The sequence below is a fragment of the Thalassophryne amazonica genome, chromosome 10 (assembly GCF_902500255.1).
Source record: "Thalassophryne amazonica chromosome 10, fThaAma1.1, whole genome shotgun sequence".
NCBI lineage: Eukaryota > Metazoa > Chordata > Actinopteri > Batrachoidiformes > Batrachoididae > Thalassophryne > Thalassophryne amazonica.
Genome location: NC_047112.1, coordinates 74,875,607 through 74,903,157, shown reverse-complemented (window position 1 = coordinate 74,903,157; position 27,551 = coordinate 74,875,607). Strand labels below are relative to the sequence as shown.

General features: G+C 43.7%; 1 protein-coding gene across 1 annotated transcript; it reads right to left on the bottom strand.

The window, feature by feature from the left end:
* LOC117518997 (mitochondrial coenzyme A transporter SLC25A42-like) lies at positions 1-27,230 on the bottom strand. Its single transcript, XM_034180287.1, has 8 exons — positions 26,940-27,230; positions 26,529-26,624; positions 16,062-16,173; positions 15,846-15,871; positions 13,193-13,359; positions 12,298-12,414; positions 2,050-2,201; positions 1-1,956 (listed from the first exon to the last, which is right to left on the bottom strand). The coding sequence occupies exons 2-8, from the start codon at positions 26,589-26,591 to the stop codon at positions 1,631-1,633; spliced, it is 963 nt and encodes a 320-aa protein (XP_034036178.1). The 5' UTR covers positions 26,592-26,624; positions 26,940-27,230; the 3' UTR covers positions 1-1,630.
* Between the last annotated feature and the right edge of the window lie 321 nt (positions 27,231-27,551).

The window sequence follows — 27,551 nt, the reverse complement described above, 5'->3', positions numbered from 1 at the left end:
ATTTGGTCAAAATCTGTGCAGTAGTTTTGATGTAATCCTGCTAACAGGCAGACAAATAAAAAATAAACACAGATGATTTTATTACATCCTGGACGGACATAATAATAATAATAACAGCCTGTTCTGTAAATTGTCTGGTTCTTAGAAGGTCTTGGGACTACCACTTCAAATTTGGTGAAAATTTGTGCCATCGTCTTCATCAAATTCTTGATTTTTGTTGAGATGATTGTGGGCTGATGCTGGAAATGCAGGTTCAGCTTCTGCCACCGGATTGTTGCCACTGAACCCAGGTCAATCCTGAGGCATCATTCAAAACAGGGATAGGCCTGAGTCTGGCAGCCAGACTCGGGTTCCATTCTTTCTTCCAGGATGCTGGATCTACTTTGTTATTGGGCCAAACCATTTTGAGTAGATGGGAACACTGTTCAGTCAAACAGGTGGTTCTCAGTTTGTCTTCATGAAATCTGATCATGTTCAAACTCAAACTCTTCTGAGAGATGCTCATTTGAGTCGTCCAATTCAAATTTGGAATTAGAAAATTCAACAATACATCTCATAACAGAGCTTCTTCTGCAGATATGACTTTGTGATAAAAAAAATGCATTGCAACACAATAAAAGCCTTTGCATAAGAATCTACAATCACTCGATTTACATATTTACACTTTCAAACATGACTTCGACACATCACGATGCCAAAATGATCTTGTGCAGAAAAACTTTTGCCCCTTTTGTATTTGTTGTGTATCTGTGTGCATATAACTGATGAGGTTTTTGAGTTGACTTTGGTGAGCTGAGATATGTGTGTGTGTGTGTGTGTGTGTGTGTGTGTGTGTGTGTGTGTGTGTGTGTGTGTGTGTGTGTGTGTGTGTGTGTGTGTGTGTGTGTGTGTGTGTGTGTTTTGTGCACTATTGTGTCAGTATTATATTGTTTGCATTATAAAGTGTAGGTGCATATATGCAAAAAGAATTATGCATTCTTTTAAGTTGTTTGATTGGTTCTAATAAAAAATATTTGGGGAAAAAAAGCAAACCTTTCGCCTTTTCACTCAGAGGTTACTGGGGGATTCTATCGGACTTAAACCACGTTGCAGTGGACAGACCTCACATTTCTCCGCTCTGATGCTCCTTTCTAATCTCCACATTCTGCAGCAGCATGTGAATGGACACAGAGAGACGTCCAAACCTCTTGCCAGGTGTGTTGGTGCATTTCGTGCCCTACGGCACTCTACCCGAGCATGTTTCTCAAAGACTATAGGTGAAGTAATGATTCACTAATATTTCACCAGCCCCCACCCCCACCTCACAAAAAAACTCATCACAATCACAGGATTTTTTTTTTTTTTTAGGATGTTTCCCTGACATCGGTTACCATGTGTGAAACTGCAGCAGTGCCCCTACGCCACCTCGCTAACATCATTTATTTCAATGTAAATTTAGCTTTAACTACCTGTGGTTCCTCTCCCTCTCAATAAGTCCCGCCCCCAAAGCAGTGCTTCACCTCTGGCGTTCCGAACTTGAATATTATTCACACAAATCTCCAACGATTACTGTCTTTGGTGCATTTTATGAAATGGGCGGATCTGCTTCACCAGCGACGTCAATCACCAGCTGCCACTGCGGTCTACTGATTCAGTAGGTGAAGTAGCCCATCCGATGCAATTTTTCCAGGATGTTCTGTGTGATGTCAAATGTGGTGAAGCTAATCCCAACAGCAATGGGCCCTTTCACCCAGTTCATGCTTAAACCTTTGTATAGTCCACGTACAAATCCCTCGTGGCTAACGATCTTACGCATAGTCCCCAAAATGGTGCTGCAGGATGAGCCAGTAACTCCGGCGGTCTGCATGCGCCGACGGATCACATCCAGCGGGTACGACGCAGACTGTCCAAAGAGGCCGGCGCAGGCGCCAAAGGCCAAGCGCTCAAAAGGGTATGGTTCGGAACGCCCAGTCTTTTCTGGAACAAAGGATGGAAAAGACGGAGATAAATTGATTTGTGTCAAAATTCTACTTTACTGAACTTAATGAAAAGCAGCCAAAGGATCAGCACCTGTGTGTAGTTTTTTGAGAGTCTCGTATGTGAAGAATGAGATTCCTGCATATGGGATGACACCAAGGACAGTGGGGGCAAAACCTCTGTAAAGGGTCTTCACGCCTTCCTCCTTAAAGATCTGCACAAAGACGTGCTTGATGCTGTGGTACCTGTCCGAGGAGGAGATGTTAACAATAATGTCACCTGCCACAACCAAGGTCAAGGTTCATTTATTGTCATTCCAGTACATAACACGCAAAAGGAATGAAATTCTGTACTCAAGGCCTGGTGAAGGCATGAAAGTAAAAAAAAACAGTAAAAGATGTGCAAAATATATAGGGGAACCCGGGGCACAGTGAATCAGTAGGTATATCTGCAAAACTACATATATATTTACAGCAGGTATGCCATATTTTTATGCATAAAGACATCCCCCTTATAAATTAGTGTTTGTTTTTGGATACATTAAGGGTAAAACTAAGTGGCAAGTGAAGTCAGTTTTTTCCTATCAAAAGTACATTTTGTGGATGTCAGTGTCTTTGTATTTATTTCTCACAACAGAGGAAAGGTGGCCCAAAAACTTGTTATTAGTTAGAAGACTATCCCGTCCAACTGATGAGCATGTGTTATGTCTTCTCCAGACTATCAGCTATTTGATAATATGACTCATGTGCGTCACATGCACCCGGGGCACAGTGAATCAGGGCACAGTGAATCAGTCTAGAAAGTGATTTACTAAGCCCCAGTATCAAGTGGATGACAAATATTACTTGTTGAAGCTTATATATTTATTTTTCCATGAATTATTTCTATAATTTGTATATATAAACAACTGTTTTCACAGTTGTATTTATAATAGTTTCTAAGGACTTCTAAAGTGGGCAACACGGTGGCATAGTGGTTAGCACTGTTGCCTCACAGCAAGAAGGTTGTGGGTTCAATGCCTGTGGCCTTTCTGTGTGGAGTTTGCGGGGTCCCTGGGTCCGAACTGCTGTGGCTCCGGACCGTTTGCGCTGCTGAGAGCGCGCCGTGTTTTCACCTCACCAGACCGCGGACATTTTTGGTTGTTTATCGCTGCACTCATTATGATTATTAAATTCTGTTATCTTTTGAACCGTGCTCTGCTTATTTCGTGCTGGGTCCTGTCAAACGCTGGGTCGGTGCTCCGACCGCGTCCGACACATAACAATAACTAAAATAAAATGGATTAGATAATTCGATTAGATAGAACTTTATTGATCCCTTGGAACACTCCGTCAGGGAAACTGAGGTTCCGGCAGCACTGTATAGCAGCACACAGGTTAAGAAGCACACAGAGTATTAAAAGTGAAAGTAAAAAAGAAAAACAGTTTGCAATATCAATCAATCAATCAATCAATTTTATTTATATAGCACCAAATCACAACAAACAGTTGCAAGGCCATACAATAATTACGTAAAAACCCCAACGGTCAAAACAACCCCCTGTGAGCAAGCACTTGGCAACAGTGGAAAGGAAAAACTCCCTTTTAACAGGAAGAAACCTCCAGCAGACCCAGGCTCAGGGAGGGGCAGTCTTCTGCTGGGACTGGTTGGGGCTGAGGGAGAGAACCAGGAAAAAGACATGCTGCGGAGGGGAGCAGAGATCAATCACTAATGATTAAATGCAGCGTGATGCATACAGAGCAAAAAGAGAAAGAAACACTCAGTGCATCATGGTAACTCCCCAGCAGTCTAAGTCTATAGCAGCATAACTAAGGGATGGTTCAGGGTCACCTGATCCAGCCCTAACTATAAGCTTTAGCAAAAAGGAAAGTTTTAAGCCTAATCTTAAAAGTAAAGAGGGTGTCTGTCTCCCTGATCTGAATTGGGAGCTGGTTCCACAGGAGAGGAGCCTGAAAGCTGAAGGCTCTGCCTCCCATTCTACTCTTACAAACCCTAGGAACTACAAGTAAGCCTGCAGTCTGAGAGCGAAGCGCTCTATTGGGGTGATATGGTACTATGAGGTCCCTAAGATAAGATTGGACCTGATTATTCAAAACCTTATAAGTAAGAAGAAGAATTTTAAATTCTATTCTAGAATTAACAGGAAGCCAATGAAGAGAGGCCAATATGGGTGAGATATGCTCTCTCCTTCTAGTCCCCGTTAGTACTCTAGCTGCAGCATTTTGAATTAACTGAAGGCTTTTCAGGGAACTTTTAGGACAACCTGATAATAATGAATTACAATAGTCCAGCCTAGAGAAAATAAATGCATGAATTAGTTTTTCAGCATCACTCTGAGACAAGACCTTTCTAATTTTAGAGATATTGCGTAAATGTAAAAAAGCAGTCCTACATATTTGTTTAATATGCGCATTGAATGACATATCCTGATCAAAAATGACTCCAAGATTTCTCACAGTATTACTAGAGGTCAGGGTAATGCCATCCAGAGTAAGGATCTGGTTAGACACCATGTTTCTAAGATTTGTGGGGCCAAGTATAATAACTTCAGTTTTATCTGAGTTTAAAAGCAGGAAATTAGAGGTCATCCATGTCTTTATGTCTGTAAGACAATCCTGCAGTTTAGCTAATTGGTGTGTGTCCTCTGGCTTCATGGATAGATAAAGCTGGGTATCATCTGCGTAACAATGAAAATTTAAGCAATGCCGTCTAATAATACTGCCTAAGGGAAGCATGTATAAAGTGAATAAAATTGGTCCTAGCACAGAACCTTGTGGAACTCCATAATTAACCTTAGTCTGTGAAGAAGATTCCCCATTTACATGAACAAATTGTAATCTATTAGATAAATATGATTCAAACCACTGCAGCGCAGTGCCTTTAATACCTATGGCATGCTCTAATCTCTGTAATAAAATTTTATGGTCAACAGTATCAAAAGCAGCACTGAGGTCTAACAGAACAAGCACAGACATGAGTCCACTGTCTGAGGCCATAAGAAGATCATTTGTAAACTTCACTAATGCTGTTTCTGTACTATGATGAATTCTAAAACCTGACTGAAACTCTTCAAATAGACCATTCCTCTGCAGATGATCAGTTAGCTGTTTTACAACTACCCTTTCAAGAATTTTTGAGAGAAAATGAAGGTTGGAGATTGGCCTATAATTAGCTAAGATAGCTGGGTCAAGTGATGGCTTTTTAAGTAATGGTTTAATTACTGCCACTTTAAAAGCCTGTGGTACATAGCCAACTAATAAAGATAGATTGATCATATTTAAGATCGAAGCATTAAATAATGGTAGGGCTTCCTTGAGCAGCCTGGTAGGAATGGGGTCTAATAGACATGTTGATGGTTTGGATGAAGTAACTAATGAAAATAACTCAGAACAATCGGAGAGAAAGAGTCTAACCAAATACCGGCATCACTGAAAGCAGCCAAAGATAACGATACGTCTTTGGGATGGTTATGAGTAATTTTTTCTCTAATAGTTAAAATTTTATTAGCAAAGAAAGTCATGAAGTCAATACTAGTTAACGTTAAAGGAATACTCGGCTCAATAGAGCTCTGACTCTTTGTCAGCCTGGCTACAGTGATGAAAAGAAACCTGGGGTTGTTCTTATTTTCTTAAATTAGTGATGAGTAGTAAGATGTCCTAGCTTTACGGAGGGCTTTTTTTATAGAGCAACAGACTCTTTTTCCAGGCTAAGTGAAGATCTTCTAAATTAGTGAGACGCCATTTCCTCTCCAACTTACGGGTTATCTGCTTTAAGCTGCGAGTTTGTGAGTTATACCACGGAGTCAGGCACTTCTGATTTAAAGCTCTCTTTTTCAGAGGAGCTACAGCATCCAAATTTGTCTTCAATGAGGATGTACAACTATTGACGAGATACTCTATCTCACTTACAGAGTTTAGGTAGCTACTCTGCACTGTGTTGGTATATGGCATGAGAGAACATAAAGAAGGAATCATATCCTTAAACCTAGTTACAGCGCTTTCTGAAAGACTTCTAGTGTAATGAAACTTATTCCTCACTGCTGGGTAGTCCATCAGAGTAAATGTAAATGTTATTAAGAAATGATCAGACAGAAGGGAGTTTTCAGGGAATACTGTTAAGTCTTCAATTTCCATACCATAAGTCAGAACAAGATCTAAGATATGATTAAAGTGGTGGGTGGACTCATTTACATTTTGAGCAAAGCCAATTGAGTCTAATAATAGATTAAATGCAGTGTTGAGGCTGTCATTCTCAGCATCTGTGTGGATGTTAAAATCGCCCACTATGATTATCTTATCTGAGCTAAGCACTAAGTCAGACAAAAGGTCTGAAAATTCACAGAGAAACTCACAGTAACGACCAGGTGGACGATAGATAATAACAAATAAAACTGGTTTTTGGGACTTCCAATTTGGATGGACAAGACTAAGAGTTAAGCTTTCAAATGAATTAAAGCTCTGTCTGGGTTTTTGATTAATTAATAAGCTGGAATGGAAGATTGCTGCTAATCCTCCGCCTCGGCCCGTGCTACGAGCATTCTGGCAGTTAGTGTGACTCGGGGGTGTTGACTCATTTAAACTAACATATTCATCCTGCTGTAACCAGGTTTCTGTAAGGCAGAATAAATCAATATGTTGATCAATTATTATATCATTTACTAACAGGGCCTTAGAAGAGAGAGACCTAATGTTTAATAGACCACATTTAACTGTTTTAGTCTATGTGTTGTATGGCTGGGGGGGCCTGGCTGCCTTTTGTTTCTGTCTTCTGTGCTGTCTTTTGTTTTTCCTTCCAGGTGGTACGCGTTTAGGACTGAGTGGCTGTGTGGCTGAGTTTTCAGGACCTCACCCTGATCACCTGAGGCTGATCATGTGCAGCTCATCAGGACTCACAGCTGTGGTGCATCTACACGGATTGGAGCATGGTGGCATTTAAGTCTGGAGTACACAGTGTGTATTTGCCAGAGACTCGACCTTGTGACCAGACGGGTGAGATCGTCGTCTTGAGAGCCATCTCATCATTATGGATGCAGAGAACGTCCAGGTTTGATGCCATGGTCTGTGAAAGAGGAGGGGGTGAGGTCTCACGCTCGTCAGCACACTTCCTGAGGTACGTTAGGTTTTGTGACTAACATTTGTACAGTCAGTAAATGTGGTGTCCCTCACACCTTATTATATTGAGCTGTTATGTTAGTCGTTTAATCAGCTTCCACTGCAGTTGAAGTATGTGAACTGGATGTTCCATGCCTGCAGGGTGGGAAGCTGATTAGTGATTAAGCCAGGAAGTGTTTGCTGTTTGTGTACACCTTTGAGTGATCTCTCTGTGTGTGGAGTGTGGACTCACATGATGGTTTCTTCTTTCACAGAGTCGGTTTGTCGCGGCCACCTGGGGGGTGTCGGCGGGGTCCTTGGGTCCGAACTGTTTCTGGCTCCGGACCGTTAGTGCTGCTGGGAGCACACCGTCATCTCCACCTCGCAGACCGCGCACTCATTTGTTGTATTTAGCATGTCACTGTTATGTCATTAAATTTTGTTATCCTTTGTACCGTGCTCTGCTTATTTCATACTGGGTCCTTCAAACGCTGGTCGGTTCTCCGGGCTGCGTCCGACACATAACACTATGGTGCAGTTGAAGGTGCAATATTATTTTTTCTTTTTGAATTTTTTATGCTTAAATAGATTTTTACTGGTTATTGGTGGTCTGGGAGCAGGCACCGTCTCTACGGGGATGGGGTAATGAGGGGATGGCAGGGGGAGAGAAGCTGCAGAGAGGTGTGTAAGACTACAACTCTGCTTCCTGGTCCCAACCCTGGATAGTCACGGTTTGGAGGATTTAAGAAAATTGGCCAGATTTCTAGAAATGAGAGCTGCTCCATCCAAAGTGGGAAGGATGCCGTCTCTCCTAACAAGACCAGGTTTTCCCCAGAAGCTTTGCCAATTATCTATGAAGCCCACCTCATTTTTTGGACACCACTCAGACAGCCAGCAATTCAAGGAGAACATGCGGCTAAACATGTCACTCCCGGTCCGATTGGGGAGGGGCCCAGAGAAATATAAATACATAATTTAAATACCAGACATACTAACACAATAACATGCTTTTGCAGGGCGGTACGCATTTTCAGAGGCTCGACGTCCATGCCCAGTCGCCCAAAATGAGCAATATTCGCACGAGTAAGACGAGGTGAATTGTGACCATATTACCAATAAAGCACCACTTACAAATCCAACTGAATGTGCTTGCAAGACGTCAATTACTACCTACACAAACCAACAGAGGAGATTGGAGGCTGTGAGATCAACCACATCTCTGAGTTTATAATTCAATTCAATTAATTTTATTTATATAGCGCCAAATTACAACAATGCTGCCTAAGATAGCTCTTTGGCAGGGCAAGATGCTAATTCAGGGTGATTCTAGACTTAAAAACACTATGACCAAAGCAATGATTACAGTCCAAAAGGGTATAGATTGGACTATCTCTGACTGAATGTTTTGTGGTAAAAACAGCAAAAAATGATGACAAAGGTCAGTTTCAGTTTGTACAGGGGTCAAAACTTAAAACTGCTCCAATTTAAAAAAAAAAAAAAAAAAAGATTATTTTTGGGGTTAATGGGTTCTAAAAAGCAACAGTGCAGTGTGCACCATCTGTCATGCTTAGTTATGTTACAGGGTAACATATGTCACATTATAGAATCCAATGGACGTTGACCTTGTTTGACCTTTACTTTGGAGACTAAACATTCAGCACAGTCAAAGCTATTCCATTTATTAATTCTTTTATTTCAACCAATAATTTGCTTAATTTTTACTGAAATTGGAGCAACTTTAACTTTTAACCCCTGTACAAACTGAAACTGACATTTGTCACCATTTTTTGCTGTTTTTACCCCATAACTCCAGAACATTCAGTCACAGATAGTCAAAATTATACCTTGTTGGAATTGTTATGATCAGACAATGTGGTGTAATTTTCAACATGATTGGAGCATTTTTACATTTTGACCTCTGTGTAATTCTTCATTGACCCCTAGCTGACTACAGATGCCACCCTGGGATGGCTGTAATACATTTTGTGTAGACCACGGTACACTGAGGCTTGATTCTAAGTGTCATTTCATCACCTTAAGTGAATCAGAATCAGAATACTTTATTAGTCCCTTAAAGGGCAATTCATTGCAGACCCCCTGGCCAACCATAAAAACACAAACACGACATTTACATAAATATATGCTAAATGACAATCACAGAATCAAGGTTAAAAACAAAGACAATCACCGATTAGGTGAACATTGATGACTGGCTCATGGACTTTTGCTTGAACTTACACAGCACATTATCAAGATAAATTGTTACATGTGATGTTGTATTGATGTTCTACGTTTGCAAGTGTTTTTTTAATTTGCAAGACTTTTTCATTAAACTACCTGTTATTTAATTGATGTAGGTGATTTTTGTATTTCTTCATTTTGTGTGTATTTGCTGGTGTTGTGGCTTCTCTCAGCCATGGAATTACAAGATGGGAGATCATAAGTGCATCAAACTATCAGCACCACAATAGTGTCTGTTTGGCAGATGTTTTTATGCACGTTATCCACTAATAAAGTATTAGTAAGTAACAGCGTATGTGTACAGTATGTGTGGTATTAAGATCTTCTTCACCACTGCAAATGTCTTCATAAATGTCCATCAAACTAGACACGGATTGAAATGTCACAAACCTATCAACTTAGTCACAAAAACCTCACTTACCGAATTCATTTGAAATGATCGTGTGATGTCACTGATATCGGACTCCTGATACATCTGTTAGTCCTAGGAGAGTCTGTTTCAATGTCTCAAATGTATTTTAAATGATGACCTCCAACTTAGACCTATGACCCTAGTATGACCAGCACTGAAAAATAACAGTCCACTCATTTTAACCATCAAGTGTGATTGATACCTATCTTTGCATTTTGAAGATATCGCCACAGAAAAACCGCAGAGCATAAACACTAGAGGGGACATCGCCATTCGCTGAAGCAGCCAGTAAGGAATACTTTGGACATCCATCTTGGTAGAGGAACTAACAATACGAACAAAACAATATACCCACTGTTTACACCACAAAAAATCATTAGGGCTGTTTGGGGAGGGGGATCCTGTCTATAAACTGTTGTTGCTATTTATTCCATGAATATTTTTATGTGTCAAAAAGAATTCTTTGTTACTTTTATTGGAGAGCAACAGCAGTTGGCACATGGTGTCAGTTGTGTCACTCACAATGTGTCTGTGGCAGAACTGGGAGTGGGAACTGGCACTGGGGGAGAGGTTCAAATTTTATAACTGTGGATTAAATGGAACTAATAATAGTGAGTCCTTCAGCTTCTCCTTCATTTCACTCAAGGTTGCTACAGCAGATCTGAGGTAGATCTACATGTTGCCTTGACACAAGTTTAAGGCAAATGCCTTCATGGCGCAATGTCACATTACATGGAACATGGGCAGGGGTGGCCTTGGATGGGAAACATTTGTACAGGAAGCAAGTGCCACCACCCCTACCTACCCATCTATCTAATAATACATACATACATAAATCTTCAACCGCTTATGAGTTGCAGATATGTAAGGTAAAAAATTGCTGTTGTCAAACTGAGTCTGATGAATGAAGCCCGAAAGGCCCCCCCACCCCACCCCAAAATCTTCAAATTACTGTCAAACTAAGATAGCAAGCTAACTTCAGTTCAGGGACTGATTTAAGGGATGAATCTACTGTATATATACATAGCAGAGATGTTCAAAATATCAAATGATACAAACTCTTTTGGCCCACATGTTGTTCTTGTTCCACTAATAAAATAAAAGATCTGTGCCAAATTTTATTGTAATCAGACATTGTTTAGGGGTACTCCAGAAAGCAACAATTTTCCCCAAACAAGCAATGTAGTAATCCAGTAATTCCAGTAATGTTCTCCTCTGGGTGACCAATCAACCATCACTTTTGCAATTAGAAGCCATCACATGTACCTGTAAAGGAAATATAATGGTATCAGAGTCTTCTTCCGTTAGGGTCACGTTGCCTTGCCAGTGGAGGGAGAGGAAAATGTGTCACTCTGGGGGACCTCTAAATCTTATCTGATTGAGTTCAAATTTGGTCTGCACCTGTAAAACCTCAATTTGAACAAAAACAACATGTGGGCCGAAGTCACTCACAACTTTTATTTTTCCACTATATAACATGAACAGCCCTAATACAGCCCTAATAATAATATGGCTACTGATAGCAGCTATATTAAAATCACAGGATAATTTCATTCGACGGAAACAGACATCTGGCGCGCAGACATCTCAGATGATCCGCTCAGTGAAGTAACTACACAACAAGCCATATTATTACAGATATTGATGATAAAATACTCAAAAAGCAACAGACAGTCCCCACAACAGCTAGCAGTCAACTCGCCAACATACAATTTGTTTACACGGTTTGATTAATTTGTGCACAGGAAGTAAATGCTTAAATAATTTTGGCAGTGACACTGGAAAAGCTGAGGCTGTGGCTCAGGTGTACCTTTCTCTCAGAAACAAACATAATCAATTCTGTGCTCAAGAAATGTATTTCCATGTTTGTTATTATCCACATAAATACGCAATATCACGGTCTATCACAGACAATGAAATTTTGTATCTGAAATTTATGTGCGCACTTGGCAGGAACTAATCAAATGTGGGAAATACCTGTATATTTTTTACAACCTGTGGAATTTTTAGTTCTCAAAAATGTGTGTATTGTATTTTCTGGAGTACAAGTCCCGGTTCTATTACCACTTTGAGAAGTCCTGCAACTTATACTCCAGTTCAACTTACCTAAAAATGATGCATTCATTATTAATATTATTAATTATAACAAATATTTATCAAAACATAAATTCAAAATAAATCAAAATAATGTCAAAATGAATTCCAATAAAATAATAAATGTCAGTGATTAAAAAGTACACTACAATAATGTAGGAAAACTCCAAATAGGGGTGATTTGCACTCCAGAAAATACAGTAGTTGTTACATATATAATTCTCTCTCATAACATAATTCTGCATCAACCAGAGATGTGAAAGCCTGTGCAACATTGTGCACAGTGTGTAACTTCTACTTGCCCTTTGCTGCACAGACAGAGGTGCACGCGATGCACTGTGTTCGGCATTTCTTATGCAATAAGCTTCTGAGTTACATTGATGTTGTACTGTGTTACACTGATAAGACGTGTAGCGAGTGGCCGGCTGCAGATGATTTACATTATAGTAATGGAATAGGTTAGTTAGACTTAAAACACACAGGGACAGAGACGTAGATGCCTACTTTTCTTTGCCAGTGACGGCCATCCTCGCCCGCACCAGGTCCAAAGGGTAGGTCAGCACAACAGCGGTAGTTCCAGCCAATGAGCCAGCCAAAAAACGGGGAAAAGGAGGCAAAGCTCTGAAACAAATACAGATAAAAATAAGTTCATGTACAATCTTAAGAGTAGCAATTCGCCCTATTGACGTATCCCATAATCCCTTGCACGCCAGAGAGTCGCTGCAGTCAAACAACATATACAGAAGCCACATGATGACAATTGTAAATGAATATTATACTACAAAAATGTAATTTTTTATGCTTTTCGTCATGTTAATAAGAGACTGCTGCATGATACCCTGAAAACTTGCTAAAACAATTATAACAAATAATCCGTGTCTGCTACGTTTAATCTGCGTGGAATTTAATAAACGCAAACGGAATTTCAGACATCTTATATATTAGTCTGGAACAAAGAGGACAAACAGTGTTGTAAAGAACAATAATCAAGACGTTAAAGGGCAAACTTCACTTTCCCCCAGAACGACATGATCAGGAAGCGAGCGTAGCTCACAGCAGCTCCCACTGAGAGAGACAGCCTGTGATTCCCGCATGTTTACATAAAACAAACGCAATAACAATGTATATAAAACCACAGAATATATTAATAAGAGATTTAGGCACAATATAAAAATAGTTTTATGTTGCAATGTTAATGGTGTTGTCTGTGTGCTGCGGTTAAAGTGCAGCATGATCAGAGCGTCTCAATGCAGTTGTCAATACTCTCAATACTGAGATCTTGCAGCGCAGCGACCTCTCCGAGGTTCTGCGGGATTTGAAACGTCAATAGGGCGAATTACTCTATTATTTGCGCTACATTCAAAAATCATTATTACTAAAAGAAAAATTTTCTTCTTACCTGCTCTGGAAGCCATAGTAGCTCCCCAGTAATTTTTTGTACTGTTTGTGTGAGCAGAACTGGATGGCAGCGCAGGGGACGACCCTCGCCATGGTGGCCGAGTTCCCCCTCCACAGACTGAGCAGCCCCTCCCTCATGTATGTGCAACTGATGAGTCTGAAGGCCTCCTGGATACAGTGTGTATACTGGCTTAGCTATAAAAGTAGATGGACTTCACATTTTCTTCATGTGACAGTGATGATTTTTAGATGCATAAAAATCGCACAGCCTGTGTGCTGTCCCAGCAAATTCAGCAACCAGATAAAATTCAAAATACAAAAATGTAAAAATGTCTACTGTACTATATTCCGCAAGTACATTCAGCCAAACACTCTCCAATGGACTTTATGTCATGTCTCAGGAGCCGTTCATCTGGTCTTGATTTTGGTGTCAAATTATGTAAAAGTTACAGGTTTCTTAATGACGTAATGGAACACTTGAGTGTTGGTATGATAAAAATAATAAGAAGAATTTTATTTGCAACTACTGAGATCTCAGTAATCAGGCAGATCACAGACTTGTATTTCTCAACCCTCACACACCCACACACACACACAATGAATTGTCCCTTTGTTGCATCCCATTAAAGTGGAACTGTGGGCTTTTTCAACTAGAGTCCTATTTAAAGATGTTTTTGGGTTCAACTTTTCATTCAGGACAAAAATAATGATAATCACTCCAGTACTCCAGAGTAAGATTTTGTGTGTGTTTATCGTCACACAGCTACATGTACAGTATTCAGTGTACGAGGTCTGTTAGAAAAGTATTGGACCTTTTCATTTTTTGCAAAAACCTGATGGATTTGAATCACGTGTGCTTCTATCAGCCAACCTTGAACCTTCATGCGCATGCGTGATTTTTTTCACGCCTGTTGATTGCATCATTTGCTGGTAAGCAGCCTTTGTGTGAGGATGGATGTAGTCTCTCGTCGGATTTTCATTGCAAGGAAAATGGCGGAACGACTGGAGCAGCGCCGCATCAAATTTTGCCAGAAACTGGGCGACAGCCAGGAGGAAACCATTCAGAAGATTCAGACAGCTTTCGGTGACGATCCTATGGGCATCACACAGATTAAGGAGCGGTACAACCGGTTTAAAGACGTCTGCATAACAGTGGAGAGCGAGCCACGCTCCGGTCGGTCATCAACATGCTGAATGACCGGATCATTTCCAAAGTGAACGCTGTGGTGATGCGGGACCGTCGTGTGACTATCCGAGAAATTGCAGAAGAGGTGGACATCAGCACTTTTTCAGCACATTCCACTGTGACAGAAGATTTGGCCATGAAAAGAGTTGCAGCGAAATTTGTGCCGAAGCTGCTGACGGCGGAGCAAAAGCAACTTTGTGTTGAAGTCTCACAGGACATGTTGTGACATGCCCACCTCTTCCACAATTTCTCGGATAGTCACACAACTGAAAAGTCACCGAAAGCCGTCTGAATCATCCAAATGGTTTCCACCTGGCTGTCGCCCAGTTTCTGGCTAAATTTGATGCGGTGCTGCTCCAGTCGTTCCGTCTTTTTCCTTGCAATGAAAATCCGCCGAGCGCACTAAATATGTCCTCACACTAAGGCTGCTTACCAGCAAATGATGCAATCGACAGGCATGAAAAAATTCACGCATGCACATGAAGGTTCAAGGTTGGCTGATGCAAACACACGTGATTCAAATCCATCAGGTTTTTGCAAAAAATAAAAAGGTCCGATACTTTTCTAACAGACCTCGTATGTACAGACTGCTATTTTTCTTATGCACTTAAAAACACTTTAAAATGGAATTATCCATATCTTCAAAATTTATCTGAATACATTCATTTTCTATACCCGCTTTCTCCAAACAAGGGTCATGGGGGAGGGGGAGCTGGAGGTGGAGCCTATCCCAGCAGTCATAGGGCGTGAGACGGGATACACCATGGACAGGACTCCAGTCTATTGCAGAGCCACATATACAGTAGACAGACACACTGATTCACACACATAACTATGGCCAATTTAAAGTTTCCAATTCACCAAACCTGCGTGTATTTGGAAATGGGACGAACACAGAAAGGACAGGTGAGAAACGATCTCACGACCTTTTTGCAGTGAGGCAACAGTGCTAGCTGCTAAGGCACTATGCCACCCTGATATAATACAGTATACGAAAAATTCCCATCTCCATGAGCAAAATAAATAAGTACAAGAACTAATAATAGACTGCACGGAGACAATACAATGTAGATGTCACACAACTGCATAAGCAAGGTATGTGTGTGTGTGGGGGGGGGGGGGTTATATGTTTAATTGTTTGGTAATATAGACATTATCATCTGCATATGTGCAATTACTTATTATTTGTAAGAAGAAGTATACAAAATCTGGTTTATGATCCATTTTATTTCTAATTTACTTGGTTTGTGTGATATTACATATTCTACATACGCAACCCCACCCCCACCCCCACCCCCTCCGCCACACACACTTTCGCTACTGGCAAAATGCAAAAAATTTTTGTTGAGCAAACCATCTTGCACTGCTTTGTGGTGCTTGACTGTGACGTAGCAGGTCCCCCCCACCACCACCACCACCCCTTTTTGTTTTTTATGATGTTGAAAAGTACACAAAAACCTGAACTCACCTTAGCTGAGAATCGTTTTGATGACACTGTGGAATAACAAGAAAAAGAATGAAACTACATACAAAACATTGGCTAAGAAACTCGTAGCATGTAGCTGAGAACATCTGCACCAATCTGTGAAAAAGTGGCTACAAACACAAACTTTGCTCTTCTCAAAGAGTGAAATCCACAGAACTGTATTCATAGAAGCAGGTTTTTGAGTGCAGCACTGCTTGCCTTGAAAAATGATCTTGGTTCGATCCAGAGGTGCAATGACCGTTTTCGCCACAGCGCCAGCGAACGCACCACACAGCAGGGACTCCAACACCGTCCATAAGGGCCTCGTGTTCTGTTCGGAAACACGGCACATTTTAGCACCTCACATTACACACAGAGTGCAAAGACTGAGCGTCGACCTGATTAAAAATGTAACCCGAGCATCACATCTTCACTGCTGCCTAACAGATTAAATTCTTATCAGCATGAAAACTTAACGTCTGTTGCTGAGCACGAGGAGCGAACAATTAAAACCTGCACATGGATTACAAAGTGTCTCACTGTGACATAACACCAGGCCAGGCTCGGAATCTGGAAGGGCCATGTGAACCCCCCACATAAACAACCTCAGTGGGTTTCAGGAACAACACATGTGGTGCCGTTTCAAAGGTTACACCACATGGAGGAAGGCGTGGTTCTGCATTTCAGTACTGTCCAATGGATTTGGGGCATCCCAGAATTCAATCTGATATACTAGAAACTGGTTTGTCAAAACATTCTTGGTTAAAGGTGTACGGCCTTTGGGATTTTTAAAGTTTAAGCCATAAAAACACCACTTTGGCACCACTATGATTTTATTTATTAGCCTTTAAAAAGTGGATTCATAATATTGCATTCCCCATCATGGGTGAAAGTAAGATTAGATTCTTGCAGGAACTGTGCAGCTCAAAAGATTTTTTTGCCCACATTAAAGACATTAAAGCGCTGTGAATACTTTCTGGGTGCAGCATACCGTGTGTAAAACAGGCTGGAAAGCACAAGGTTGCTCAGACACTCTAAATCCACGATAAAATGGAAGAAAATAGAAACAAACTTGAAAAACACAGACCAGGAAACAGCAGATGGCATACGATGTTAAACGCCACTGAACGCTCCGCATACACAGCGGCCACACAGCAGTCATCTCCGGTATCGACAGCAAGTGCAGGTATACGGGCACCAAATATAGCACACCAGTGGTTGCCACGCACGTGCCTTCTGTGTGAAAGTTATTTAACTTTGTACGTTCGAATAGACAGACGCAAAGTCTTCACAATTCGGTGTTTTGCGATTTTCAATCTTGCACGGTCTAGCAGAGTTCCGGTGTTAGGCGCTCAGCACTCACAGTGTAAACACATCTCGTGAAGTGTGGACAATAAGACAACATCAGGGCACAGCAGAAGTCCATCACAGGTGCTACACGTTCCTCTAGATAACCATCTCAACTTGGGAGAACATATAACCATCATAATCACCTGTGAACTCGCTAAATTAACGCCATCCACATCCTCGCTTTGCCACTGTTTACATGCACTGTGAGACAGCGGAACTCTGCTGACACCGCAGAGCGCAGGCAGCCGCCAGGGGCATTATGGGAAACACTGAAACACTGAATACCCGATGGCCATATTTTGATGTCGGGTAATAAATCAGGTTGGCACCTTGAACCAAACTGCTTTTTTTATTAAAGTACGATACGAAACATACCATGTTTTAGTGCAAACAGAAATACTCTTTTAAGGCATATTGTGATAATTGCCAGTAATTTATAAACAGCTATGCCGGTAACACGTTACTTAGTAACGCGTTACTCTAATCTAACCACTTTTTTTTAGTAACGAGTAATCTAACGCGTTAATCTTTCCAAATCAGTAATCAGATTAAAGTTACTTCTCCAAGTCACTGTGCGTTACTATTATTTTTGCATTGTGGGTCGATGGCAGCATTAAACTTGGTCCGTGGGCAGGGGGTCAGGGTTCGAGTGAACTGTCCACTTTAAGCAAGCTGTGAGCTTTTCATCTGCAGTTTTCTGCAGCAGCTATGACTCATACTCAACTCTTAAAGCACGGTGACAACAGTTCACCTGCACTGAGCTTTACAAAGTCATTTTTATGCTTTTTTTATGCTTTTTTTTTCTCCTTTATTTAGAATTCTGAGCTGAGCGGCTCCGTATCTGCTCGCTAAAAACAGCTGATCCTCTGCGATGCGTCAACAATTAACACTATTTTCTGTTGTGTGGGCCGCTGAAGAGGAGGTACTGCTGGCCCACCACCAGAGGGCGCCCTGCCTGAAGTGCGGGCTTCAGGCACAAGAGGGCGCAGCCGCCTCATGGGAGCAGCCGGGAGTGACAGCTGTCTCTCATCACCACCTGACAGCTGTCACTCATCACCACATCATCATAAAAGCCGGACAGCAACTCCACCTCCTTGCCGAGATATCTTCAAGCCAAGAAGGTAAACTCTCAGCCGTTTGACTGTGCCGTTACGCACGTGCTCTCTTTTCTGAGTGTTTGCAGGAGTAGCTGCAGCTGCTGTCAGCTGGGTGCTGCGTTTTGTGGCCCGTGTAGGAGTGACGTTCTTCACCCTCATGCCAAAACGATAAGTAGCTCTTAGGCTCTGCACAACTGTGTTCTGTGTTAAAGGTGGAGGTGTTGTTTCCCACCTGGAAAGACGATTTGCTGACTGTTTGCTGGGTGTGTGCTCACACCCACCCTTGATTGTTTCTGCTTCCCGCCAGCAGTACCAGATCCGACAGCCGGAGACGGTGACCACCTGGGGACTCGGGACTTGGCGGCTCCAGTATTCTCCGGGTTCGGTGGCGGTGGAAATCGTGTGGGTGCCAGCTCCTCTCTGGACGGATGTCTTCTATCCTCGAGCCTGCCCACACGTCACCTTGTATATTTTGATTGTAACCCAAATTCTGTGTTTGTCTGTATTCTCATTGTGCACATTTCACAACAGTAAAGTGTTGTATTTTGGCTCATCTATTGTCCGTTCATTTACGCCTCCTGTTGTGGGTCCGTGTTATTACACTTTCCCAACAGGATATCTCGGCCAACGTCATGGATTCCGAGGGGCGTCAACCATCTATTGAACAGCCAATGGAAGAGCAGGGTGCACAGGCGCCAGCAGGAGGCGTGTTAGGTGAGTTGCAGGGCATCTTAACCGGCTTCACTGCTCGGATGGACGTAGTGACCGAGCAGAGCAATATACTCAATCGCAGGATGGAGGCTCTCACCATGGAGGTGGAAGTGTGCACACAGGGCGCGGCTGCAGCTCCTCCTCCTGCTGTCCTGGTGCCGAATATAGACATTCCACTGGTCGTTCAACGAACCCCCCCACCGTCCCCTGAAGCATACATAAGTCCCCCGGAACCGTACGGAGGTTGTGTAGAGACGTGTGCAGACTTCTTAATGCAGTGTTCGCTCATCTTTGCACAGCATCCCGTGATGTACGCGTCAGACTCCAGTCGGGTGGCTTATGTAATTAATTTGCTTCGAGGTGAGGCACGCGCCTGGGCTACGGCGCTTTGGGAGCAGAATGCACGGCTCCTAACGGTGTATACTGAGTTTGTGAGGGAATTCAGACTGGTGTTCGATCACCCACATAGAGGCGAGACCGCTTCAATGGTGCTGCTGTCTCTGAGACAGGGGCATCAGAGTGCAGCCGAGTATGCAGTCGACTTCCGCATCGCGGCTGCGAGGGCCGGCTGGAATAACGTTGCACTCCGCGCCGCCTTTGTAAACGGACTGTCTCTGGTCCTAAAGGAGCATCTGGTGGCTAAGGACGAGCCGCGGGATTTGGACGGGCTTATTGATCTAGTCATACAATTAGACAATCGGTTAGAACAACGTCATCGGGAGCAAGACGAAGGACGTGGCCGGGCACGCGCCGTCCCTCTCCCTTCCGGGTCCGAAAAGGTTCCGCCCTCCCCACGCTCCACAGCCTCAGCACTCCGTGTGGCAACAGCTCCCCCTGCTGACATTGTTAGGGAGACGAACAGGACCAAAAGGAGATCAGATGACAGAATGAGGAGACTGGCCCGCGGGGAGTGTTTTCTCTGCAGCTCAAAAGAGCATATACAGAAAAACTGCCCCAAACGGCCAAAACGACAACACTCGCCTTTAGAGACTGGGCTAAGGGTGGGTCATAACATTCACGTGGAACATACACGCATATCTGCACGTCTCCCAGTTATGATCCTGAGTGGGGATCTAACCCTTCAGGCCCCAGCACTGGTGGACACAGGGTCAGAAGGGAATCTGCTGGACAGCAGATGGGCAAGGGAAGTGGGGCTCCCTCTAGTGGTGCTCCCTTCACCATTGAAGGTGCGGGCCCTAGATGGCACCCTTCTCCCTTTTATCACACACAAGACACTGCCAGTAACTTTGGTAGTGTCTGGGAATCATCGGGAGGAGATTGTGTTTTATGTGACTCCTTCTACCTCCCGCGTGATTTTGGGCTTCCCATGGATGATTAAACACAATCCCCGGATTGACTGGCCATCTGGGGTTGTGGCTCAGTAGAGCGAAACCTGCCACCGGGAGTGTTTAGGATCCTCGGTTCCCCCCGGTTTGAATCCTAACGAGGAGGTAAAAGTCCCCCCCAATCTGATGGCAGTGCCGATCGAGTACCATGATCTTGCTGACATTTTCAGCAAAGATCTGGCGCTCACCCTTCCCCCGCACCGTCCGTACGATTGTGCCATTGATTTGATCCCGGGTGTTGAGTACCCGTCCAGCAGGCTGTACAACCTCTCACGTCCTGAGCGCGAATCAATGGAGACCTACATCCGGGACTCCACCTCCCCGATGGGTGCTGGTTTCTTTTTTGTGGGCAAGAAAGATGGCGGACCCCATCCATGTACTGATTACAGGGGGCTGAACAAGATTACGGTTCGCAATCGATACCTGTTGCCCCTGTTGGATTCAGTGTTCACGCCCCTGCATGGAGCCCAAATTTTCACCAAATTAGAGCTTAGGAATGCGTATCACCTGGTTCGGATCCAGAAAGGAGACGAGTGGAAGATGGCATTTAACACCCCGTTAGGTCACTTTGAGTACCTGGTCATGCCGTTCGGCCTCACTAACCCCTCGCGACGTTCCAAGCTTTGGTAAACGACGTCTTGCGGGACTTCCTGCACCGATTTGTCTTCGTATATCTGGATGATATACTCATCTTTTCCCCGGATCCTGAGACCCATGTCCAGCATGTACGTCAGGTCCTGCAGCGGTTGTTGGAGAACCGGCTGTTTGTGAAGGGCGAGAAGTGTGAGTTCCACCGCACTTCTTTGTCCTTCCTGGGGTTCATCATCTCCTCCAACTCCGTCGCCCCTGATCCGGCCAAGGTTGCGGCGGTGAGAGATTGGCCCCAACCCACAAGCCGTAGGAAGCTGCAACAGTTCCTCAGCTTTGCAAATTTCTACAGGAGGTTCATTAAGGGCTACAGTCAGGTTAGTAGTCCCCTGACAGCCCTGACCTCCCCAAAAGTCCCCTTCACCTGGTCGGATCGGTGCGAAGCCGCGTTTAGGGAGTTGAAATGTCGGTTTTCGACTGCACCAATTCTGGTGCAGCCCGATCCTTGCCGCCAGTCTGTGGTTGAAGTGGATGCCTCTGACTCAGGGATAGGAGCCGTGCTGTCCCAGAGCGGGGAGTCCGATAAGGTTCTTCACCCTTGTGCCTACTTTTCTCACAGGTTGACCCCGGCTGAACGGAACTATGACGTGGGCAATCGGGAACTCCTTGCGGTGAAAGAGGCTCTTGAGGAGTGGAGACACCTGTTGGAGGGAGCTTCGGAGCCATTCACGGTTTTCACAGACCATCGGAACCTGGAGTATATCAGGACCGCTAAGCGGCTGAACCCCAGGCAAGCCCGCTGGTCACTGTTCTTTGGGCGTTTTGACTTCCGGATCACCTATCGCCCCGGGACCAAGAACCAGAGATCGGATGCCTTGTCCCGGGTACACGAAGACGAAGTCAAAACAGGGCTGTCGGATCCTCCGGAGCTCATCATTCCTGAGTCCACTATCGTGGCCACCCTCACCTGGGACGTGGAGAAGACTGTCCGGGAGGCCCTGGCACGGAGCCCGGACCCAGGAACCGGTCCAAAGAACTGCTTGTACATCCCACCAGAGGCCAGGGCTGCAGTCTTGGACTTCTGTCATGGTTCCAAGCTCTCCTGCCACCCAGGGGTGCGAAGAACCGTGGCAGTGGTCCGGCAGCGCTTCTGGTGGGCGTCTATGGAAGCCAATGTCCGGGAATACATCCAGGCCTGTACCACCTGTGCCAGGGGCAAGGCGGACCACACAAAGACTCAAGGGCTCCTTCAACCGCTTCCGGTGCCTCGTCGCCCCTGGTCCCACATCGGCCTGGATTTTGTCACAGGCCTCCCGCCGTCCCAGGGCATGACCACCATCCTCACGATAGTGGACCGATTAGACCTCAGACCTCCTGGTCCACCACGTCGTCCGTCTGCATGGGATACCAACTGACATTGTCTCGGATCGTGGTCCTCAGTTCTCCTCACAGGTTTGAAGGAGTTTCTGCAGAGAACTGGGGGCCACCGTGAGCCTCTCGTCCGGGTATCACCCACAGACGAATGGACAGGCAGAGCAGGCTAACCAGGAACTCGAACAGACCCTCCGCTGAGTAACATCTGCGCACCCGAAGGCCTGGAGAACCCATCTGGCCTGGATCGAGTACGCTCATAACAGCCAGGTGTCTTCTGCCACCGGCCTCTCCCCGTTTGAGATGTGTCTGGGGTACCAGCCCCCATTGTTCCCCGTGGTGGAGGGAGAGGTCGGTGTGCCCTCGGTCCAGGCCCACCTGCGAAGATGCCGTCGGGTGTGGCGCACCGCCCGTTCTGCCTTGTTGAAGGCCCGGATGAGGGCTAAGGCCCATGCAGACCGCCGGCGTTCCCCGGCTCCTGCATACCAGCCCGGGCAGGAGGTGTGGTTATCTACCAATGACATCCCTCTCCAGGTGGACTCTCCAAAACTGAAGGACAGGTACACTGGCCCCTTCAGGATCCTCAAAGTCCTCAGTCTGGCCGCAGTGAAGCTCCAACTCCCGGCTTCACTGCGGATCCACCCAGTATTCCACGTCTCCAAACTGAAACCACACCACACCTCACCCCTCTGTGCTCCCAGACCGGCGCTGCCTCCTGCCCGGCTCATCGACGGGGAGCCGGCTTGGACGGTCCGCCGGCTCCTGGACATCTGTCGGATGGGCCGGGGGTTCCAGTACTTGGTGGACTGGGAGGGGTACGGACCCGAAGAACGCTCCTGGGTGAAGAGGAGCTTCATCCTGGACCCGGCCCTCCTGGCCGACTTCTACGCCCGTCATCCTGACAAGCCTGGTCGGGCGCCAGGAGGCGCCCGTTGAGGGGGGGGTCCTGTTGTGTGGGCCCTGAAGAGGAGGTACTGCTGGCCCACCACCAGAGGGCGCCCTGCCTGAAGTGCGGGCTTCAGGCACAAGACGCAGCCACCTCACGGGAGCAGCCGGGAGTGACAGCTGTCTCTCATCACCACCTGACAGCTGTCACTCATCACCACATCATCATAAAAGCTGGACAGCAACTCCACCTCCTTGCCGAGATATCTTCAAGCCAAGAAGGTAAACTCTCAGCCGTTTGACTGTGCCGTTACACACGTGATCTCTTTTCAGAGTGTTTCCAGGAGTAGCTGCAGCTGCTGTCAGCTGGGTGCTGCGTTTTGTGGCCCGTGTAGGAGTGACGTTCTTCACCCTGACGCCAAAACGATAAGTAGCTCTTAGGCTCTGCACAACTGTGTCCTGTGTTAAAGGTGGAGGTGTTGTTTCCCACCTGGAAAGATGATTTGCTGACTGTTTGCTGGGTGTGTGCTCACACCCACCCTTGATTGTTTCTGCTTCCCGCCAGCAGTACCAGATCCGACAGCCGGAGACGGTGACCACCTGGGGACTCGGGACTTGGCGGCTCCAGTATTCTCCGGGTTCGGTGGCGGTGGAAATCGTGTGGGTGCCAGCTCCTCTCTGGACGGATGTCTTCTATCCTCGAGCCTGCCCACATGTCACCTTGTATATTTTGATTGTAACCCAAATTCTGTGTTTGTCTGTATTCTCGTTGTGCACATTTCACAACAGTAAAGTGTTGTATTTTGGCTCATCTATTGTCCGTTCATTTACGCCCCCTGTTGTGGGTCCGTGTCATTACACTTTCCCAACAATTTTCCACTCAAATGCACCTAAACTCTCTTTCTGAGGACCTCATGATGTGAAAACGCAATAATACTTTCTTACCTGTAAATCTGGTCATGTTTTCTGCATAAATAAATATCCATTCTTTGTGCTCAAACGCCAAAGCAGGGGCGAATCCAGATGGAATGGGGGCGTGGGGCAAGGATGTGCCCCCCTCCCCCACAACATCCCTAGATTAAAGGTCCAGTTTTGAAGCCTTTTTTTACTACAACTACTAATACTACTTATAATAATAATAATTTAGACAAATAAAATGTTTAGAGAGAATTTAAATGTTACAAAAATTTTAGAAAGAATTTAACCCCTTAACGCCTATTGTCGCATATATGCTACAATATTTGACTCAAATATGCAACATACCAAATTGACCAGTATGCCTGTTGTCACAAATTTGCAACATACCATTATTATTATTATAACATTATAACATAAAGTCATTGCCAAAATAACAAAATTACTATTTATTTTTTGTGCAAAAGTGAAATTAATAATCTCAACATTATTTACCATCTACTTAAAGGCAAAAACACACACAAAACATTTTTTTATATACAGCTATATAAATTCAGGCATTAAGGGGTTAATAGTTACATTTATAAACAATGTAGGTTAGAAAGTTTTACTGTTACAGTGCTGTCAACAGTTAAATATGAGGTCAAGAAAGAGGTCTTTATTTTACTTTTTATAAAACAAGTATTTATTTTCATTGAAGTCAAGAAAGGGTGACTATAAAGTGAATTTTGGCAAAACAAGTATCACTGTCATGTTGAGGTGGCAGAGGGTTGTTGTCGACAGTTGGGGAAAGTAACTAAAAAAGTAACTAGTAATCTAACTTAGTTACTTTTACAATTGAGTAATCAGTAAAGTAACTAAGTTACCTTTTCAAGGAGTAATCAGTAATCAGTAATTGGATTACTTTTTCAAAGTAACTGTGGCAACACTGTTTATAAAACATATAATTCACAAATTATGTAATAATTTATTTACTATTATATATTATGTAAACAGTAGCATTTCTACTTGCAGCTGTCACTGAAAGCGTCAGCAAACAGCCATGACATCAGCCGTCACTAATGCCGATGCTGTGCCTGGAAAATATGCAATATGTGTCTATGACAAACAGTGGGCAACATTTGTTCAATGTCAGAAGAAGAACAAGCTGTACAGGTGACATTCGTGCACCTGCATGGTCCTTCCAAGAGCTACAGATGGCCTTCATGAGAGGTTATCTGTTGTACATATCCTTAGGATCATTGTTGCCCAACTTACATCTCTGGCAGGTAGTACAAACTCCCACCTGACGTGGAAACTTGTAAAGTACTTTAGTTTTGTAAATTGATGGTAATTATCACAATACAGCATATACCTTAAGACAGCGTTTCAATTTGCAGTAAACCATGGTGTGCTTGATACCTTAATAAAACTAGATGGTTTCAAGGTACCAACTTGATATTTTGTTGTTTTTGTCAATAAAGATATGCTCTTTAGAGAGACACATTTCTTTTTATGGTACACTTTGTCATAGCATGGGCAATATGTATTTGAAAAAATATGCAAAAAAAAAATCATGTTTTCAATTTTCAATGCCTTATACATTATAATATTTTTCTTTCTCATGTATTTATAGTTCCTGAATATGAAATAGGATATGACTATTGTATCTTAAAATTTGAAACATCTGACATGCTTCATTGCAAAGATAAAGAGGGTCAAAGTTGCTCCAAAACACACAAAAAAATATTTTTTATCCAAAGTTTAAGAAGCTGTCATTTAAGGAATATTCTTCATAGGACCACTTAATTTTAGGGTTGAAGAGTAGCAATGCAATAGAACAATCCCTGAAAATTTTATTCATCTACAATTAGTTGTTCAAAAGTTATCTCTGACTGAACATTGGATGTTTTTAGATGTCCTCGATTTTGATGGAAAACTAGGGCCAGACCTACTTTTCACGCCCTCCATATCTCAAAAACTAATAAAGATAAAAGCTTACAATTTTGCACATGTATTATTGGGCTAAATAGCAATACTTCCAGAAAGTATGAAGCTAATCTGAGATTGTCAGGTGTGGGGCATCTGTTGATGGCATGGAATGACTCTCCCTGAAACAGCTGCATCCTCTATATACACACACAAGAATAAGGACAGAATATTGACATCGGCCTGTCACCTTGAAGTTTTACTGATTTTTCTTAAAATCAGATCACTCTGTCCTTGACTGACCCTCAAATCATTCCACCAAGTCCAATCCAAGACAGAACCAAAAACAACACCCATGCATGCTGCACACAGGTGTTAATAAATAAGTGAAAATATACCTGGCTTGTCAATATTGCTTAAAATATTTGCCATACACTAACAATAAAAAAGATCTAAGTCAACATCTCAGCAGCATATCTTGCTTTTTTGTTTTTAAAGTTATTTCTTGAGAGTACCTGAGGCTGGATGGAGGGTGGAAGGGTCAGCACTGTGGTCTTCTCGTGCACATCGTGAGCCATGTGTCTGTTTTGTTGTTTTTAGGATTTCGGCTCCTGCGGGACATTCAGAGAAAACAAATGCAATTAAAAGGCCTTTTCATAAACAGCGTCCTCATAGAAAAGCCTCGATCAACTTCAACACAAACAGCCTGCAAGATGTTGCACAACAAAACAATTTAGACTTCTCAAACGAAATAAGTGTTATTTTCGGAGGAAAAAAGGCCAACAACGCATTTATTATTATTCACCAGCGAGGCACAGATCAATTATGCAACTCACTCTGAATAACTTACTGTCAAAACAAACAGTGAATCGCAGCTACGCATCGAATAAATATGATTTGGATAACTCAGTGGTGCACTTCTTTACCTTAGTTTGTGTTTTCAGAGGGCAGTTTTGTTGGCAGCGTCAGGCTGCTGTCAGCCCAGATTCTTGCACACTCTGGTTGTTTACTCGCTGCTTCTCGCTCGGTCGCTGCAAACGAGCCACTCTGTCGGATCCTGTCGGGTATTCGCTCACGCAGAGGGGTGTCAAATGTGTGTCCTATTTTTAAACAGCGCTCTCACGCTGCAGCAGCACAGCGACTGTCCCCCTTTTTTAGCGCAACATTATTTGAGTTTCCAAAATAAACTGGGACGACGTATGTTTTGTGGCTTTAGAACTACAATACCCAGGAGCGAGCGAGCTGTTGGTGTGAAATCTCGCGAGTATACCGGAAGCAGGCGGTTGCCAGATTTTATTGTTTTTATTTATTTATTTTGCGTACAGGAAAATATACAGAAAAGCAAATAATACTGAATTAAAATACAAACACACGTATGCGCGCGCAAGGATTAAGGTAATTAAATAAAATTTTACATTTTTTAATAGAGGCCATATGAGGCCCATTGGTGCTTAAGATAAGATAAGATAAGATAAGATAAGATAAGATAAGACTTTATTGATCTCACAGAGGAGAAATTCACATGGTACGTCAGCTCT

What these genes read in the sequence shown, in the direction of transcription:
- LOC117518997 (XM_034180287.1), bottom strand. Translation starts at nt 26,591, where the DNA reads ATGGCTCACGATGTGCACGAGAAGACCACAGTGCTGACCCTTCCACCC. An exon ending in AACCAAGATCATTTTTCAAG is followed by an intron (nt 15,872 to 16,061) that starts GCAAGCAGTGCT and finishes GTTATTCCACAG; the next exon opens with TGTCATCAAAACGATTCTCA. An exon ending in GCCGTCACTGGCAAAGAAAA is followed by an intron (nt 2,202 to 12,297) that starts GTAGGCATCTAC and finishes CTCCTCGGACAG; the next exon opens with GTACCACAGCATCAAGCACG.